General features: G+C 33.2%; 1 protein-coding gene across 1 annotated transcript; it reads right to left on the reverse strand.

The window, feature by feature from the left end:
- Positions 1-10,453: 10,453 nt before the first annotated feature.
- LOC129312126 (uncharacterized) lies at positions 10,454-12,537 on the reverse strand. Its single transcript, XM_054954721.1, has 5 exons — positions 12,402-12,537; positions 12,116-12,276; positions 11,924-12,020; positions 11,451-11,648; positions 10,454-11,253 (listed from the first exon to the last, which is right to left on the reverse strand). Exons 1-5 carry the CDS (start codon positions 12,478-12,480, stop codon positions 10,964-10,966), a joined length of 825 nt encoding a protein of 274 aa, XP_054810696.1. The 5' UTR covers positions 12,481-12,537; the 3' UTR covers positions 10,454-10,963.
- Positions 12,538-18,936: the final 6,399 nt, after the last annotated feature.

Consider the following 18,936-nt stretch of genomic DNA (forward strand, 5'->3'; position numbering starts at 1 on the left):
AAGGAAAACAAATCCATCCTTTTTCGTTTTTCTTCCTTTGCGATCGTTTCCAAGTGGATTGCCAACAATCAATTACTTGGATTAATTAACACGCACTTCATCATAATTCAGCTACAACTAAAATTATAATAAAATATTATAGGCGTATTAGAATTCAATACTATAAATTAAAAGCTATTGATATATATATATACATATTATGTCATAAGTTCATATAATATACTCTAGTATACTGCTTTATTTCGACCGAGTGAACCGATGAAATAGCCAATTAATAAGATACTCATCTCTCTCTGCTATCACTGAGGATCAATAATTAATGCACCCTGCTGGAACCTTTTGCGTAAATGCCAAATTAAAAACACTCACATTATTAATTACCCCTTCCCTCCACATATATACATCATGTATTTTTAAAAATTTGTTTTGTCCTTAAATGTAAAAGATATCATGATATTTTTAAATAATTAAATAATTAAAAACACTCACGTATATTGTGGCTTGGATGGAGTATATTTTAATTTGACACATTTATGAGGAGTTAAATAATTTGTTGGTTTTTATAATGATATAAAGTATTTATTTTATTGCTAAAAATTAAAATTCTAATTATAAATTTATATATTTTGTAAAACATAGTGGTTAATCAAAACATGTTCCAAATATATGTGAATTATAGACACACATGCAACGGTTATTTGTTTTACTTGGCAAGGCTAGTAGCTAGTCGAGGTGTGTGAGTATGTGTAAGAAATTAATAAAGATAGACTGATGCTCGTCTCGTCCCCATCTCCTTAGAGGTATTTAGGAATGCAGTCGTCTCGATTGCCCTGTCTCGTTTAATACCTCACGGAAAAAAAAGAATTGAGATGAGACTTTGCAAAATGAGATGAAAAAAGATTTGATATTACTCTCAGGACATTCTATCCCTTCCTATTATATAAAGCATATATATTTTTTCATTTTGCATCTTAGTATTTCAAGTTCAGTATTCAGCCTTTACTCTTCATTTTTCAGTGCTGAGTCTTAACTCTCAGGCACTATTTATGCAGTGAACTCGGAAGAAATGAAAAGGTAAGAACACTTGATGGATGATTGACAAATAATCAACTTTTTTGAACAGTTTTTAATGTTTATGTAGTGAATTTCAACCCATAGTCTAAGTGGAAACTTTTCAATCAAACTTTTTTTGACAATTTTCTCATTGGCTACTTGGCTTATAATTTATAAAAGAGAAGCTTTTCCACTTGTAGAAAATGCTTTATTATTGGTTAAACTATTTTCTTTCTAGCTAATGTGACTCTCTTAAATACACATTATAAACTCCTAAAATACGATCTAACTGCTAAAAAAAATGATATACATACACTGATTTATAATTATATTTTTTTAAATTTTAATTGGGTTTATTACTTGTATATGATAAATACATTACATACACATACTTGTATAAATATCCTTCGGTGTGTGATGAAACTAATTATATACACAAATCATACATGTAGACAACATTGATGTTGATTTTGGCCTGTGTGGTGTCGGATGCTGCGCTTGTAATCTAAGGTCACTTGTAGACTGGTAGTTGTGCCGCCTATGATGTTTTATGTGCATTTGATTTTAAATTATAAATTTGTAGTTGTGAGTAATATAATTTAACAATTGATATTTTAAGTTGTGATTTATATACGCCTATTGTTTTAATTTTAGACTTCAAATATTATTCGATTTAATATTTTAATAGATATTATTATTATTATTATTTTTTAAACGCCCGCTTTGCTAAAATGTCTCAATCCCATCTCAATTTTTAATAAAGCGGAACACGAATTTTGATCATTTTGTAAGGCGGGGCACAAGAATAACCCCATCACTCCCAGTGGCCCACTGTGACGTTGAACGAAACACGTCGTTTTCTTGAAACGCACCAAGTTGACTATACCCCAAAGTACGCTGCCTTTCGCACGCGCTTAAACGCGGTCTCCACGCCCATATCTATGACCTCCCCGTCGGCACTCTCCCACGCCTCAGTCCTTCATTCATTCCCTCCCTCCCTCTCTCTCTCTATCTCTCTCTACAATCTCACCATCTAACCATCTCACCATCTAACCACACCACATGGCCCTCCTTCCCACCAAGATCGCTCCCCTCTTTCATCGTCCCCCGCGGGCCACCGCTTCGTCTCCGCGTCTGATCCCCAAACGAGGCCAGGTTCTCCGAACAATCCTCGCACTCTTGCTTTCCTCTGCCCTCTGTTCCCCTCCTCCCGCCACCTCTTCTTCCTCCGTCTTCCGGCCGGCTTAGCTTCCCTCTTTCTCCCATTCTTTGATCGGAGCCTGCTCTAACATCCTGTTAGCTTAGCTCTCTTCTTTAGCTTCTATTTTTCTGTATCTCCCTCTGTTTTGTTTCCTCTTCTTCTTGCTTCCACGATATAGCTGTCTTCCTCTCTCTCTTGTTTTTTTTTTCACGCTTAGCTCCGGGAAATGTCGTCCATTCAAATTCCTTAAATGAGAATTCGAGTTTTTTCCCTCTTTCTTTAAGCTGAGCTAGTGAATTTAATTCGTGCACGAATTGCTGAGTGTTTGTGGATGTTTTTTGAATCCTAATTTCTGTCTATCTGCTCCTGCTTGGTGCGATTTACAGCGCTATCAATGGCGGCTTCTTCCTCCAACGCAGAGCACGAGCGACTTCAGTTGTAAAATAAAATTTAAAAAAATGGAGCGAAATCCTTTGGTTTCATTGGTTACGTGTTGTTTATTGTGGGGCCAATAGATCCTATCTAGTGGCCACACGTGGCGAGCGCTGTCTATGATGAACAAATGATTATTCATGATTGCGCGGGGCCTGATTTCAAGGAGTAACGTATTTCCATCCTGTGAAGTGTGAAATTTGACAAATGAATCGCAATAGTTATAATTTATAAATTATAAATAATATGATTTTCTATCATAGATTGAAATTTACTCAGATGCAATTGCGTGTATGCCATAGTCACACAAAAAATCCACCTAACCGAATGCCCCCGAGAGTCAATATGTGGTAGATGGCTTGTAATTGTGGAACCCCTTCATTTATATCTGGTCCAACATGCGAAGTGCAACACGCGGACTACTAACGTACTCCTTCGTCTTTATATATGAAATTTTTTTTAAAATTTTTGTTTGTCTTTAAATATAAAAAATTATTAACATATTTTTTAATGAATAGACTAGTTTATTTTATTAAATTAAAAAAAGACAAACATTTTTATTAATTTATTTTAAAAAATATTTATTTTTTATTTATAATAATTAATGGTAAAATTAAAATATTGTTGTGTTTTTAATTAAACAATTAATTTTTATTAGTTTGTATAATTTGATTAAAAATATATTATATATAAGGATGGAGGAAGTATATAGTATTGTTCATTGCACGATTCTTCTATAAAAATATAAGAAATTAATTTTAAGCGAGCCAAAGCATCAAGATGATCTATTTGAATGGGTAAAATTAACAATATTAGACTTGACGCACAATTCTCAATATACTGTGGGTTGGTCATGGTCCTCTAAAAGAAAACCGGTCTAGCTTGGAGACTTGGTCAGCACCCATCTCACGTGGTGATGTTTCATTGACATCATTGCCTGTAAACAGAATAAAAGAGTTTTCCATGCCCATATATATATATATATTCATTGTATAGACAACAACATAGTTAATTATCACTGAGTTTAAAACTTTATTAATGAAAGATTCATGTGGAGATATCAAATTAATTAAAAGTAACAACTCAATACCAATGTATATTTTTTATAGGAAGTGGTGGATGGCTTATAATTTGAAGAATATCACTTGTTTTGGACTATATATGCACTTGCTTGATTTATTTTCATATTAAATTTTTATCTTTTTATTAGTCCACACTAGCAATGAGTGACATGTAACATGCATAGTTAATATTTAATGATCAAAATTAATAATTTAATCACTATTACACCCATCGATGTGACATTATGGATATTTGTACTTTTTTCTTACTTTAAAATATTGAGTACCTTGGTTGATTACTTAGTGAGCACTTTTGCTTCTTTACCCAAAATTCTTAAAAAATGATATAGCTTTAAAACTACATGAATATAAAATGATATACAATAAATAAAAAAATAAAATAAATTAAAGCAATGTAGAAATTTGTCTTAGGTGCATATTGTGCCTATTAAGTTAGAAAAGCTTATTAGCATGCTGTAACAAAATAATTCAAACATTCAAATTAAATTAAATCGATATCTTAAATAAACATTAAAAAAATTGATGACGTACGATTCTTAGCATTGAAATTGCTGACATAAAAAAAAAAAATCAAATTGACGGACATGCGGACAGTGCCTTGGGATTCATCAGAAGACGACAAGAGTTTATAGTATCCTTCAATTATGAAGCAATCCGAGCTTTCGGGTCCCAAATTGGATATATCCTTGATTAACAGCCTGAGAAATAATGACTGTGAGATTTCCATACTTCAAAATAAAAAAAGAAATGTACAAAAAATCATCACAAAAGGAAAGGGGAAAAAAAAAGAGCAATGATGCTTATGCACCGAGAAAATTTTAGCAATTTCAAAAATCAAAAGTATGTAGAAGACAATTGAGAATTTACAACCGAAACAACAAAGGAAAGAATGTGTACGATCCCCTTCCACACGATATCCAACTGTTAGTTCCTCCATATTTAGCCACAAGGCACACAAGCACCTCTAGTGATCAAACACTGAACAAACACCAACACATGGAAAAATAAAATAATTAAAACAGAACCAAAATGGGAAGAGGAAAATAGAGCAGCAGAAGAAAGATGAGATTGATACTATTACAAAAAATTCCTTCCAGGACACTTAAAAAAAAAACACTACAAAATGAAGAGGCAAAACCTATAAAAGCATTTTTTAAACAAAGCGCTCTAGTAAGGTAAGTCTTTAGGACCATCCTATTAAAGAGTGCTCCAAAAGGCAAGAAAAAAACAACAACAAAAAAAAAATTTCAAAGCATTAATTATCCAAGCGTTCTTATAAGTTTAAATAAAAAATTAAAAAATTAAAAAACCTTTAGGAGCACTTTACAAAGGATCACTCTAAAGGAAGCATAATAAAAATAAGATTAAAAAAATGAAAAACCTAAGCATTTAGGAGCGCTCTTTTTTTTAGCGCTCCTGAAGAGAAAATTAAAAAAAATTGAGTAAAATGCTATAATCACACTTCTACTTTACTTTAATTTTATAAATCTCTCCTCTATTTTAAAAATATACAATTTAGTTCAATCTGTTAATTTTATTGAGAATATTTTAAAAAGATTCTAAAAATATATTTTAAATTAAAATTTGTGTTAAAACAAATTTTATTCACTAATTTATTTCTAACCCTAATAAATCCTAAATTATATATTATTTTGACAATTACATGATTCATTATAAAAAACATGTTTACAAATTTTAAATTTTAATTATTTATAAAATCTCTTGAACTTATATCATTTTATGTTATGAGATGAACAAAAAAAATATAAAAAATTTGATAAAAATTAAAATCATAATATTTTATAATATAACACAAATTTGAAAATACATTTATTATATTTTTTTTGTTATATACAATTTTTTTTTTGCAAATATAGATTTTTTTTAGATAATTCTTATGTTAAAAAGGGGCATTTTGGTCAAATTAAAAATTTAAAAGTCAAAATTAATGGTCAACTGATGGTTGATGGACGAAAATAAAATTCAAATATAAAAGGAAGGTTTATAATTTTAAGGGAAGTTTATATAAGTTTTCAGAATAAATGGGAAGTCTATGTAATTAAGGCATAATAGAAGGGTCGTTCGTGTATTTTTACTCTTTTTTTTTTTAAAAAAAAGGTCAACCTTTAGGAGCACTCTTAAAAGCCTACATGAAAGGTGAATTAAAAAAAATTAATAATGAATCTTTTTTAACAGTTCAATTCTTTATCTCTCTCTATCAGTTTTCACATTTTGTTTCTTTTTCTCTCTCTCTCTCTCTCTCTCTCTCTCAATCTGTGTGCCCAAGTACGAAGAAGCTGAATGCTTAACTCCATTGAAGAAGCCTTACACCATTGCTAGAAGCACCATTGCCAAAAAATGCCATTGCTTGAAGCACTAAAGAATCAAAACAAAGTACTAAATGACATTGTATAAGGTCTTCCTTACTTATTCATATATTTATAACACTCTTGAGCAATCATGGGATTAATCTTAATGAGTTACCCTATCACAGTTAATCATTTTCACAAACTGGGATCTTAAATTTTCAAACCATTTAAAATTATTTTTAAGGACATCAATCAATCCAAACTAGAGTTTGCGAAAATTATAGAAGCATGGGATACTAGTTAATGTTCAAAAAATTGTAAAATTAGTTGAGAAACAACAAGTGAGAATACACAGAGGGATGCATCATGGCATGTCCCTCGTTGTACCTCTCACCGTGGCACATTGCACAGTTTGACAATAGTTGTTTTTGACATCACAGGGGTAAATTTTCATCATGCCTTATTTCTCCGTCTGACATCCGATTGAGATAGTCTAAGTGTTTATAAGAAGCTCTTTTCACACACTAGCTAGTGGCATAGGTCTTAGTCCTAAATAATTTCACACAAAAGAGTTGGACCTCTAAATTCATTTTCATACTTTTCACTATACATAGGGTGCCCAAAACCCAACATTTGTGCCAAAAGCTACAATCAACACCTAGAACACACTCAATGGACCTAGAACTATTTGTACAATGCACTACATGCACAATATAACCCACATATATCATTTTCTACTCTTAACCCTGTAATATCAAAATAGACGAGGAAGATCCAGCATTGGATAGAACATGATAATCATTGCTCAAGTAGTAAATTCTAATTCAATTTAACATTTGCACTAAAGTTTTGGCCCTATAGGAAGCTTACTCAAATTCACACAATCGCTTCAGAACCCCAGAGTACAGTAAATTTCCTTATATGAATCACCAAAATGCAAGTAAATAGTCAAAACATGATCTTAGTTGGCATTACTATCATAAATTACACATTACAATATAAGGTAAGAGGGTTTACAATAAGAATAAGATTCCTAAAGTTTCAGAGCTTTTTCCTTTTTAATACCCAAGCTAGAGCTTGTAAAATGCTAAGAGAGAGGAGTGAATACAACTATTCAATAATTAAGGTTCATCCATCCTATGAAATTGCATATTAATTAATTTTTAAATAAATTTAATTTTCCCAATTTTTCAAGAATTTTTAGTGTTTTTGCCATTGTTGTGTGCTTTGCTTGCTTTTTACTTGATTTCTTGCATTATAGTGTTAATAGTTGTAAAGAACCTAGTCACTACTCCCTGTTACCATATAACTTAACATTAAACAATGTAGCACTATAATTACTTCATAGCTAGGCTTACTTGATTTACAATTAATTTATCTGTTAACTTTTAATTATAACAAGGCTAGCCAAAACAAGTTATAAACCGTTAACATAGTTATCCATAAATATTAATGATCATTTTCACAATTATCATATGTCAGCTAGTATACTTGATATATACTAGACCTGGTCCTCTAAGCAGCTTATCATGTCAATGTTCTCACCTTGGCGGGATACCACATACTCGCCTAAGCATGTCACACACTTGCCCAAGCAAGCATCACACATCCTCACATTCTAGAATTGACAGTCCAACATTGCCTCTATGAGTTACTCACCCCAGCAAGTCACGCACTGCTCGCCTTAATAAGTACATCAACTCGCCTAAGTGAGTTACCTAATATGGCTTCCTCTATTCCAGACACTTTACCTTTTCACCAACCCTAAACCCAAGGTCATTACCCCATTCCGAGAGACACTTAGTCCTTAGATGGCCTCTTTTCCTCCAATTATAGGGTTATAGCCTAAGTTTCATTTCTTGGGATGTTACAGTAGTCTAATTTGTTTTTTGTGTTTTTAAGCATTTCATAGATTATGACCCGAAGAAAACAAACTTCATATGTGGAATTAGACCCTAAAATTGAGAAAAACATTTTAGAAATTGAAAAGGTCACAACATCAACTTGATTCTCATTTAGTGTCTAATTCCACAATAAAGCTGACGGAGCTCGAGTTAAGGAATTTTTTGCTTTACCTAAGAAAGCTGACATCAAGCATAATGGGGAAGGTGGAAGCATAATGATGGTGCTAGGATCGTGTTCAAAAGAGGCAAAGAAAGTTGGCAAGAGTGAGTCAACTTGGCTCAAGTTGTTGGATTTATTGCTATGAGATTGTTAGCATAGCATTCATTCTGGCACTGCCAACCTCTATTTTAGTTGGCCACAATGGCCCTTTACATAGAGCGAGAGCAAGAACTGTTACAAGGTGATAAAAGGCTCGTGGGAAGAGATACAAGAGGCAGGTAACAAGCTCAAGGGGCTAGAAATGCTACGAAAGTCCTTTAGAATATGCAAGTGAGATCGATGTCCTTCTATTGATGCATTGATAATTTGGTCTTGAGTTATAGAGAGAGTAGGAGGAAGAGAAGAGAGAAGGAGAAGCAAAAATAAGAGGGAGGAATAGTGCCACATCACCATCTGCTAGTCAAACAAACATGTTTAACGATCAACATTAATTATGGATCAACATTGCATCCCTTTTAAAATTAAATATATTTTTAAATTTCATTTTCACATTCATTTTTATTTCTATCAGAATCATTTCTATGATACCAAATAGGGTATAAGATTATTCAACCAATGAGAGCGGCAAATTTACACAAGACTAAAGTCCATCACCTAATTAAATTGAACTAATTTCTGCCCAATCAAATGAGTTTTACAGTATTTGTATAATTAGGTTGATTATAGTTTTGAACTTCGGACCAGACCCGAGACAAGGTTCTAATTTGAACCAATTTCCTATACTTTGCTCCCACCATATTCTTCCCGCGGTTTGATATGGGAAAAGTAATAGCGTAATCCAGTATGTAATTTAATATATAACATGCACCTTCATTATATTGATCTACTCTTCCCTGATTACACGCTAGTGCATATTAATTGTTCGTTAACTTGCAGATTAAAAATTAGTTATACATGAATACCTAGTTAAAATGAGGCAAAATAATTTGTGCCCTACAACAATATATATACTCCTTTTGGTTCTTAATATAAGACAAATTAAATCAACTCCTTGTTTATTAAAAAATGATAATTATATCCTTCAAATTATTAGAAAATTGTAAATTTTGAATTTTACACTTCTCTAAAATCAATATTAAATTGTTTTTTAGGAATTCAAACCATAATAAAGAAAATAAGAAGTAAAGTTAAAAAAACAATTACCCTAACTTTGTGTTATATTAAAAATTAAAAATTTTAAATTTATCTCATGTTTAAATACTGAAAGAAGATTTTGCATACGCGTGATAAAAAGCAGTGCTACCAAGAAAAACTTTGACCTCCAGGAAACGTCTTCATGGTTTGGTGAGAAATGAGGAGCGGCAAGGGAGTGAGCGGATACAGCCACGCACCACCTCCCAAGTAAAGTGATGACTGTAACGAATAAAAAACCAAACTGCGTTACTAACTAATGAAATAGCAGCAAGCGATGTGACGTTGATGAGGATTGAGGAACCAACGAAGGTGGTCAAAGGGGAAACTTGGTTGGTTCACAGCCGAGCTGGGCAATAAAATATTAAAATAACAAGCAACCGTACGGAACGAATGAAGTGGCCTGTCACTAAACAAAAGTTTGACTTCTTCTAAGCATCTTGCCGGTTTGGTGACAACCGAGGAGTGAAGTCAAAGTGAACCTATGCGACAAACCATCATTGCCACCCCACCAATTATTATGCTCACCGCCTGACATTTAAAATTCATATCTTCCTTTCTTTTTCTTTCTTTCTTTTTTTTTTTTTAACTCTTACTCCCTCCTTTTATAATTTCTATTTCATAGATCGTTTCCATTGTAATATCTTACTAATTATACTGCTAATTAACGCTATTCTTACCCCTAGAAGAAGAAAAGAAGTTTAGATCTTACGTGTAATATTAATACACTATCCACAATTATAATTTTATAGTAAGCCGCCCTTCAAGTTTATTTGGATTGAAATTTTATCAAGAATGTATTTAAATTTTTTATTTCTCCTACCTCATTAATGCTTTTATCTTTAAGAAGTTTGAGAAATGAGTTGAATTCTCTTTTTTTTTGTGAAAAAATTAATTTAATTTAATTTCTAACCATGCATGTATTGTATTTTACTGTCTCCCTGTATCGTTCTTTATTATTATATCATGATATTTAATTTCTACCCTCCATCAATTATTTGAAATGCCAAAGACAGGAGAGGACAGATGTTTACTCTCTCTCTCTCTCTCTCTCTCTCTCTCTCTCTCTCTTTTTCCTTTGCTTTAATTTTACCCCCAAAAAAATTGTAAGCAATCTGATCTGTATCTGAATAGAATGCAAGCACTTCGTTGCAAATTCAAACATGACATAAGGTTTTTCCTCAACCGACCAACATATCTCTAGATCCCTCATCTAAGTTCTCAACGAAGGACCAAAAAAGAGAGTCATTTTTGCAGAATAAAGAGTGCCATCTCTTCTAATTTGTCTTTGCCATAAAGACCCAAAGTCTAAACAAATTAAAGACAACCTCAATCCTCTAGAGACCCGTCTTTTGAGCTATTTCCTCCTCCTTCTTCTTTTCCTTCATGCTCCTTTTATCTTTTTCTTTCTTCTCATCATCAATTCAACTCCGATAACTTTTCCTGTTGGACCTCAATTCAATCTCACAGAAACGCCTTCAAAACTTACTCAAGGCACACATATCATTATATATGGCTTACTATATATCTATACAATTGGAAGATCTAAAAAAAAATAAAAACTCATGCGTCGTTGTGTGTGTGTAAGAGCCAAAAAGCTGCTTCATTTCCAGCGCAAGGAATTGTTGTGATCAACCCTTGGTTCTGATAATAGTGATGGTGCCTCTTCTTCCTTGAGTGTGAATCCTAGTAAGGGCCACCACTGCTTTGCCTGAGAGGCCTGCACCGGTGGCTGATAAGCATGGCCGGCTCGCAAAGTCGCCGACAGGGTGCCTCACTGGCCTAGTCGGAGGCATCAGGATCCTCTCATTTATGTCATTCAATGTCACTTCTCCTTCTCTGATCCCTCCTGGTTTCACCATTGCAAATGGATACACTACTCTTGTTATCACCCTCTTCCTCCTCTTCTCACTGCTACTTCCTTTATATAAATTACACACAAATTCATGCACAGTAATGCATGGTCAGATTAGGCTAAAGTTCATTAATTTTTCGCCAGACCCTCTCTGTATCTAAGTTTTTTCCTTCGTAAGAAACAATGTTCGCCTTAACAGTTAATACCTCAATAATTGGAGTGAGAGAGAGAGAGAGAGAGAGTGTGTGTGTGTGTGTGTGTACCTGCTGAGGTTGTTGTGGGGTCTGTGCAGAATAAGTTCTCCTCCTCTGTGGTTGTGGATGTAACTGGGATTTTGTAGGAAGATGAGGATGAATCAGGAGATTCATTGGCTGATAATGCTGTCTTTTCTTGTCCTTTTGACATTGCCTGAATGTTCGATTCCTCTGTGATTCTGCTCATGGACGTGCTTATGGGCTCATCTAGAAATAAGCAGGAATAATAATTGAGCATCTCAAAGTGGCATACCAGCAGCAGCAGCAAAACGAACAAAAGGAGAAATCATATCACAGCAATGGCAAATATGATTCAATATTCGTCATTCATTCTTTTCTTTTCGCTTATAATTATGCTTTCGGTCCTCAATATGATTAACTACAACAGTAAAAGCACTTTAGAATATTTTGAATGCAGCATAGCTGTGTTTTAATTTGAAACCAACAGTTCACGAATGCTTGAAGAAATCAGGCATGGATACCTGAAAATTCCCTGACGTTGCTTTCTATCTGGTTCATGGTAATACAATAGAACTTCTCTGCTGGTTGGTGCCATATGGGCTCGAAGTTCCAAAAGTTCTGGGGAGAATAGACTGGTTTATTACCATTTAAAGAACAATTGAGAAATGAAGTGATTCGAACTAGAAAGAATGTTCAGAGAGGAGGAGATCTACCTTTTGAAGATCAATGTCGACATTCACGCTTTGTTCATCCGTATGAGGCAGCAACCGTCGACGTTTGGAAGTAAATTCAATCAAAGCGTCTTCCAAATACCCCGATGAGAAATCAGACTCTAGAGGTGAGAAACATGGCGCAACATTGTTCTCAGCCATGACTGCAAATTGAATATCAGTCATCACGGTAATGATAATATAAGCATTAATATCGCGTTACCCGAGAAGCATGATAGTGTATAGAGACCAGAACAGAAGGATATAAAGGGGGGAACAAAAGTTGTACCTAAAGGCATTTCAGTGTTGAGAACTCCAAGATTTTGATAATCCCAACCTAAGGAACATTCATGGAAGAGCTCACTCATATTGGATTTGTTCGTTTGTTTTTTTTTTTTTTCTTTTGGTGCATGGCTTAGTGTGCTTACCAGTGATGAGAAATGGGCGCAGGTCTATTTATGGACAAGTTGTGAATTAAAGCAGAAAGGAAAAGAGAAAAATAGAGTATTTCAGAAGCAACAATAGTAGAACTCAGTCAAGGGGCAAGGAGGAAAAATTAAAGAAAAGTGGATCATGTTTCTTGGGATTCTGAAACTGTGTTCAACTTTTTTTTTTCCCCCAAATGGTAGAAATCAATAAATTTCTCTGGTTTACATGTGGGGGCTAAATAATTAGAAAATATATGGATGGTATAATGCTGCTGCTGCTGTTGTTACAGGTAATAAAGGAAAGAGTGTGAGTGCAAGGCAAAGACAATATACCTCCAAAGAGACGTTTCAAATTTCAGCTTTTCCTTTTGTTGTTTCTCTTGGTGGTGGTTACCAACCGTTTCTCTTTAGGGACTTTTGCTTTTGAATTTTGTGAGGCACATTTTCTGAAGTAGTCGTGGGGTCATGTCAGTAATATATTGCCGCAAGTGAGGAATCATCATGCATGGATGGGCATCATTTTGCAACCAAAGGAAGAGGGTTCCACCATATGGCATTTTGATGAGTGGGTCCAGGTGAAATAGATTGGTGAAGAATTAACAAGAACAAAGGAATCATGGGTTTGGTGTTTTGGGAGTTGGGACCGGCTTTTTGATCGTAGTCAGGGTTTGGAATTAGATGCATGGGACAATCATATGGAATTTTATTCACCCAACATGTGTGTGTGTGTGTAATCTTCTAATGCACAACCTATGGAAGCTAGTGCCTAGTGTGTGATAGGTACATTTTATATGCTGCTTTTATTTTGTTTTAGCTCTAAATTTGAAGTAATTATGGCATAAAAATAACTGGAAAACAGAATATATTGCCTCATTGAGTATTGTATGTGTTTTGTAGAGAAAGGGAGCCAAAAAGTACCTAAAACGCACCAAAGGATGAAGAATCACGCCTTTGGTTATGTCTAGTCGCAGATGAGGAAAAGCAAAAAAAGCTGGTTAGTGCTTCAAGTAAATATCCCTTTTGTAGAGGCACTGGCTAAGATGCAGACGAATGATAAGTACGTGAAAGCGCTTGTCTTGAATAAAAAGTGGCTGGAGAAATTTGCCACCATAGCTCTTACGAAAGAGTACAATGCCATCGTGCAACGAAAGCTACCACCTAAGCTTCAAGATTCAGGGATTTTCTCTATCCCTTGTGTTATTGGTAATTTAAATATTGATAAATGCTTATGTGATTTAGGAGCTTACATTAATCTTATGCCTTTATTTGTATGCAGGAAGCTTAGGATCAACAACATGAAAACAACCAACACCACTTGCAGATGGTAAATAGATCGTTGAGATACCCATGTGGTATTGTGGAGGATCTTCTGGTAAAAGTTGGTAAGCTTTATTTACCCGCTGACTTCCTAGTGTTAGACTTGAAAGATGAGGAGGATGTGCCCTTCATCTTAGGCAGATCATTTTTTACTACTGGGGATGCTTTAATTAATGTTCCTAAGGGCAAGTTAGTTTTTCAATTAGGAAGGGACAAAGAATTTATTTTTTTTTTAAATTTACTAAGCCTACTAAACTTTCTATTTTTGAAAATTTTTTATGCAGCTCACATCCACATACCACATGAAAACATTAGTCTCTCTCCACCTTGGACAGAGTACCTTGACCCCATTTCTTTGTCTAACAAAAGATGTTACATTTAGCGCTTATTAGGAGGCAATCTAATGGCTTTTTAGAAATTTTTGCTTTTAGTATTTCTTGTTTTTTATTTTTATTTTGAAAATAAAATTGCCTCCTTGGATTTATTGTAACATCTGGAATTTTTATTATCTATTTAAATTTTATTAACTAGGGGTAATTAGAAGTAATAAACAATAAAAAGAGAATAGGTGTAAGGTAGAGCAAGATTTGGGTGTATAAGTGTATTTGAGAGAGAATTTTGGATCTTCTATTTATAACCGTCCACGATTGTAACCTAAAATGGTGAGCTCGCGAATGAGAATCCCTGGAAGAGAAGTATTGCAGCACTCACATTTTTTTAAACATAAATTTATCAACGATCTATCATTTAATTAAATATGGTATCGAAATTTTTTTATACACATTGGGTTTCAACCAACGACCACTAAAACTAAGTTGTTTCCACATTCAACCCAATAAACAAATCCTTGTAATTTTTTTTTATATAAAAGTTCCAGACCAATTTCACAAATATACAAGATAAAATCACAAGAAAATTACATTAAAATCTCACACAAAAAAATTAATTATACAAAATTCATTGATAACTGAACTAAGACCATTGACAACATTGATATGTTATCAATGGCTTTAGTTCAGTTGTCAATGGATCTTATAAAATTTTTTTTTTGTGAGACTTGTATGTCATTCTTCATAAAATTATATGTTTGACTCTAAATTACTAGTATAATAAAAACACATAATTTCAAATTCAACCTAAGTCATAGCAAAATAATAAAACAAATGACATGTGCCAAATTGAAGAATGATTAGAGTCTAAAGGCTCAACTCTCCGGCACCTTCCCTTGTAACATATTGAAACCTTCACTTAAAAAACATGAGAGGTAACAAATGAGATCTATGTCTCAATAACAAATGAATATTCTAAATATACTTACAAACCATTTTGAAATCCCTTTCACAGTCATATATTTTACATACATAGGATCTTTCGCAACACCAATTCATAAAAGAGTTCACAAACATTTTGAGAATACTGTTTTTATAATTCAAGAGTATTTCAAAAAGTCATACAAATAAGTGATTCCATCCCTAACCTTCCCTTTTGCCTCACGTCCATCTCATCTTGCTAGTTGGAGTCTAATTTGAGGATACACCTAACCAAAAGTATATTGCCTATAAGACTAAACTCCCTTGCTTAAAAAAGAGGTGCCTACTATCCCATAATCCCAAATAAGGGGAAAGGGGCCCTAACAAGAAATGCCAACTACTGAATCCTCAGTGATGGCTTGCCACGTGGCCAAGATAATAACAAAACCTCCAAACACATCCACCACAATTATATCCTTCTTTATGCTCCCTACAATTGCATCATATTCAAAAATTTAAGATGGGGGATTTCAACTTTCAAGCTTGACTTATGGCACTTGCATGTTTATGACCTTCTTAGTAATTGGATTGTAACTTACAGATGTTATCCTAGGTTTTAGGCTTATTTTTAATTTTTTTTAGAACTCTTGTTTCAATTTAACTGATTAGATCTTTGAATGCATTCAATAGAATACATAGGACCTTCTAAGTTAATATAGACTAAAAGGGAGATAAAGTATTATCTATTTTATTTTTTTTATTTATACTATCTATTTTACTATAAGTTTTGGGACTATGATCCCATGAAATGGAAACAAATAAAAAAACGTAAATAAAAGAAAGGAATAGCTCAAAAATCTACTTTGATGACTCAATTGTGCTTAGCAATCAGTGATCTTCATCACCAATGTTGATCTTCACATCAAACAATGTAGTTGAAGCCATGAGTATGTTAGTAGCACCTTAGTGCCTTGGTTATCTAATATGAGTAACCAAGCCTTTGTATAGATAGATATGGAGGTTCACATTAAAAAAAAAGGACGTACAACAGCCTAAGGAAGGCATAAAGCTTAAACAAATTTGTATGTGAGTGAAAAGAGGGAAGAAAAAAGAAATAAAGTTAAAGAAAAGCCTCAACACATGGTGACCCTATTGTATGAACTGAGAAAATAGGCATGGGTTAATAGATATAAATTTTTGTTTTTGCAAATAATACATAGTTAACCTTGAGGCTAAATTACCATTAGCGATGGCCTATTGTGGGACTAGCTAAAGCCTCTTTCTTATTAAGTTTAGTAGAAAATTTAGTGGTTGATTGTTCTTTCGATCATTCTTTGTTCTTTTTCTATTGCCTGGTTTTTAGGATAAGTCTAGATAATTGTGGTTTTGTTGTTTGAGGACAACCAATGGTTTATGTATGGGAGATTTAGATAGGTCTATTTTATATGTTGCTTTTGTTTTGTTTTAACTCTCAATTTGAAGTAATTATGGCAAAAAAGTAGTTTAAAAATAGAATGTACTCCCTCATGTTTACTTTATTAGTCACATTTTAAAAGGGTGAAGTGGTTCACTTTATAAGTCGTTAAATTGATAATAATGTTTTGTTTCAAATAAAACATCTAAACTATCCTTAAAAAAATAAGAGAGAGAGAGAGAGCGAAACAGAAAAATAATATTATATAGGTTATTTACTTTTTGAGGGTTATGTTTGTAATTTTACTAACTTTTATTCTTTGTACTTTAATTATATTGGTATTGATGAAGTTAATAAAAATAACTTATAAATAAGATCAAAGTGAGTAGTGCCTAATTGAGTATTGTACGTGTTTTATAGAGAAAGGGAGCCAAAAAAAATACATAAAATGCATTAGGGGCAAGGTACGTAAAATTGGATTAGTCATTAACCTGGTCATGGCATTGGGTCACGGGTTGATGGTTCAACTAGGGTTGAACTGGTGGTAAACTGATCATAATTAAAATAATACAATTTAAATAAAAAGACATTAATTATAAAAACATTTACCTAAATCCAACTACTCAAAAGTCTAACAATAATAAAATGCAACACTTTAAATATCTATTCTTACAATTACAACCCTTTAATCTCAAAAGTATAGAGAAGAGACAGAGACAGAGCTAGAGAAGAGATAGAGACAGCAAAGACGGAGATAGAGCTGGAGAAGAGACGGAGAGTCAGAGACTGAGCTGGAGAAGAGACGAAGACAGCAGAGACGGAAATAGAGCTAGAGAAGAGATGGAGAGTCGGAGACTAAGTTGGAGAAGAGACAGAGACAATAGAAACGGAGATAGAGCTGGAGAAGACACGCCAATTAGGTTAGGGCGAGAGAGGAGAGACACAAATGAAAGGCCGAACCGAAGGCTATCTGAAAATCTAGATTAGACTTAGCGTGCTCTGCCTCTAATTTTTCATTTTTTGACTTTAGTTTCACTTTTTTTTTGTTATCTTATTTTCAAATTCAGCGCTCTGGAAAATCAAAAAAGAAAAAAAAATCCCCAAAACGACATCATTTTAGGGGTTCTGTCTGAAAAAATAATAACCTGGTTAACCTAGTCAACTCATCGGGTTATTTGGGTTATACCTAGTTGAACCTAGGTTACATCGATTCATTCCCTCAACGGTTTAGGAGTAAATCCAGATCGAACAAGGGATCACATCACCAGTTTTTGGGTTGATCTGGCTGGTCCGGTTCAGGTTTCAATATCATGACTAAAGGACAAAGAATCATGCCTCATTATATCTAGTAGAAAATGAGGAAAAGCTAAAAAAGCTTGTTCATGCTTTGATTGCAGATGGAAAAAATTACAAGGGATTTGACTACGAATAGATGAAGGGGTTGTTATGTGCATTAACCGCAAGCAAACAATAACACAAAGGTCACGATTGTAGGCTAACAAAAATCAAAAACACATATAAACTACATAATTAATCCTAAATTAAAAGAATCAAAATAAAAGGACCCAAGAGAATTGGGCTAATGGGCATTTAGGTTTTAGGGTGCGAAAATTATATAAAAAACATTGAGGAGCCTTATTGGAAATTTGGGATCATCCAATCACATTTTTTAGAATTAAGAGGTAAAGTATGAAGTTTGGATGAGTTTTTACAAGTTGGGAGTTTTTTTCTCTTTCTTTATTCTTTTTAGTTTGTCTATGTCTTTTGTCAAGAATTTTGCAACTTCTCTCTGAGTCGTTCCTAAATTCCCAGTCAAGATGGAGAGTAGCTTAGCCGGGATAGTTTTGCTCTCTTATTTAGTTTTATTTAGTTTCTCTATTAAACATTAAATTTTGTCTATGAAATTTATATGCTTGCGTTTATATTTATCTATCTTAATTTAATTGTCTTTTTATATAGATAGACATTATATAAATTGTCTGTAGGTAGTTTAATAAACTAGGAGGTCAAAAACTTACCTAAATCTAAAAAGATAAATATAGATAATTAAATTAGGAATAATTGAGGAATTTGTATTGACTTAGATTGTAGTTTCACAATTTAGTTAGAGAATAAAGTTTAATGAAAGCTAAATTTAACTCTAATAAATACATTCTAATATATTAGAAGGTAATTAAAATATTTTAGAAACAGTTGTCACTGTAAATGAAGAAAAATAAGTAACTAAATTAGAATAAGTCATCCCAATAGCTAAATCCTAATCCCTGATATTTGTTTGATTAGTTGGTTAATATTTTTTTTTCTATTGCTCTTGTGTTCCTTATTTAATTTAATAACTCTCTCAAATCACTTACTTTTGTTAAGTAACAAAGATCAGTGTACCTAATAGATTGTGTATTGTTTAAAAATTGACAA

Source organism: Prosopis cineraria, unplaced genomic scaffold (genome assembly GCF_029017545.1).
Source record: "Prosopis cineraria cultivar Desert tree isolate PC_DT_omini unplaced genomic scaffold, ASM2901754v1 PC5, whole genome shotgun sequence".
NCBI classification, from domain to species: Eukaryota; Viridiplantae; Streptophyta; class Magnoliopsida; order Fabales; family Fabaceae; genus Prosopis; species Prosopis cineraria.

Bases quoted from the DNA above. Each gene is read 5' to 3' on its own strand.
- LOC129312126 (XM_054954721.1), bottom strand. From the start codon at position 12,480: ATGAGTGAGCTCTTCCATGAATGTTCCTTAGGTTGGGATTATCAAAAT. The intron at 12,277-12,401 runs GTACAACTTTTG...TTCAATTTGCAG, and splicing joins CAACACTGAAATGCCTTTAG to TCATGGCTGAGAACAATGTT. The intron at 11,254-11,450 runs GTACACACACAC...ATTTATATAAAG, and splicing joins CCCCACAACAACCTCAGCAG to GAAGTAGCAGTGAGAAGAGG.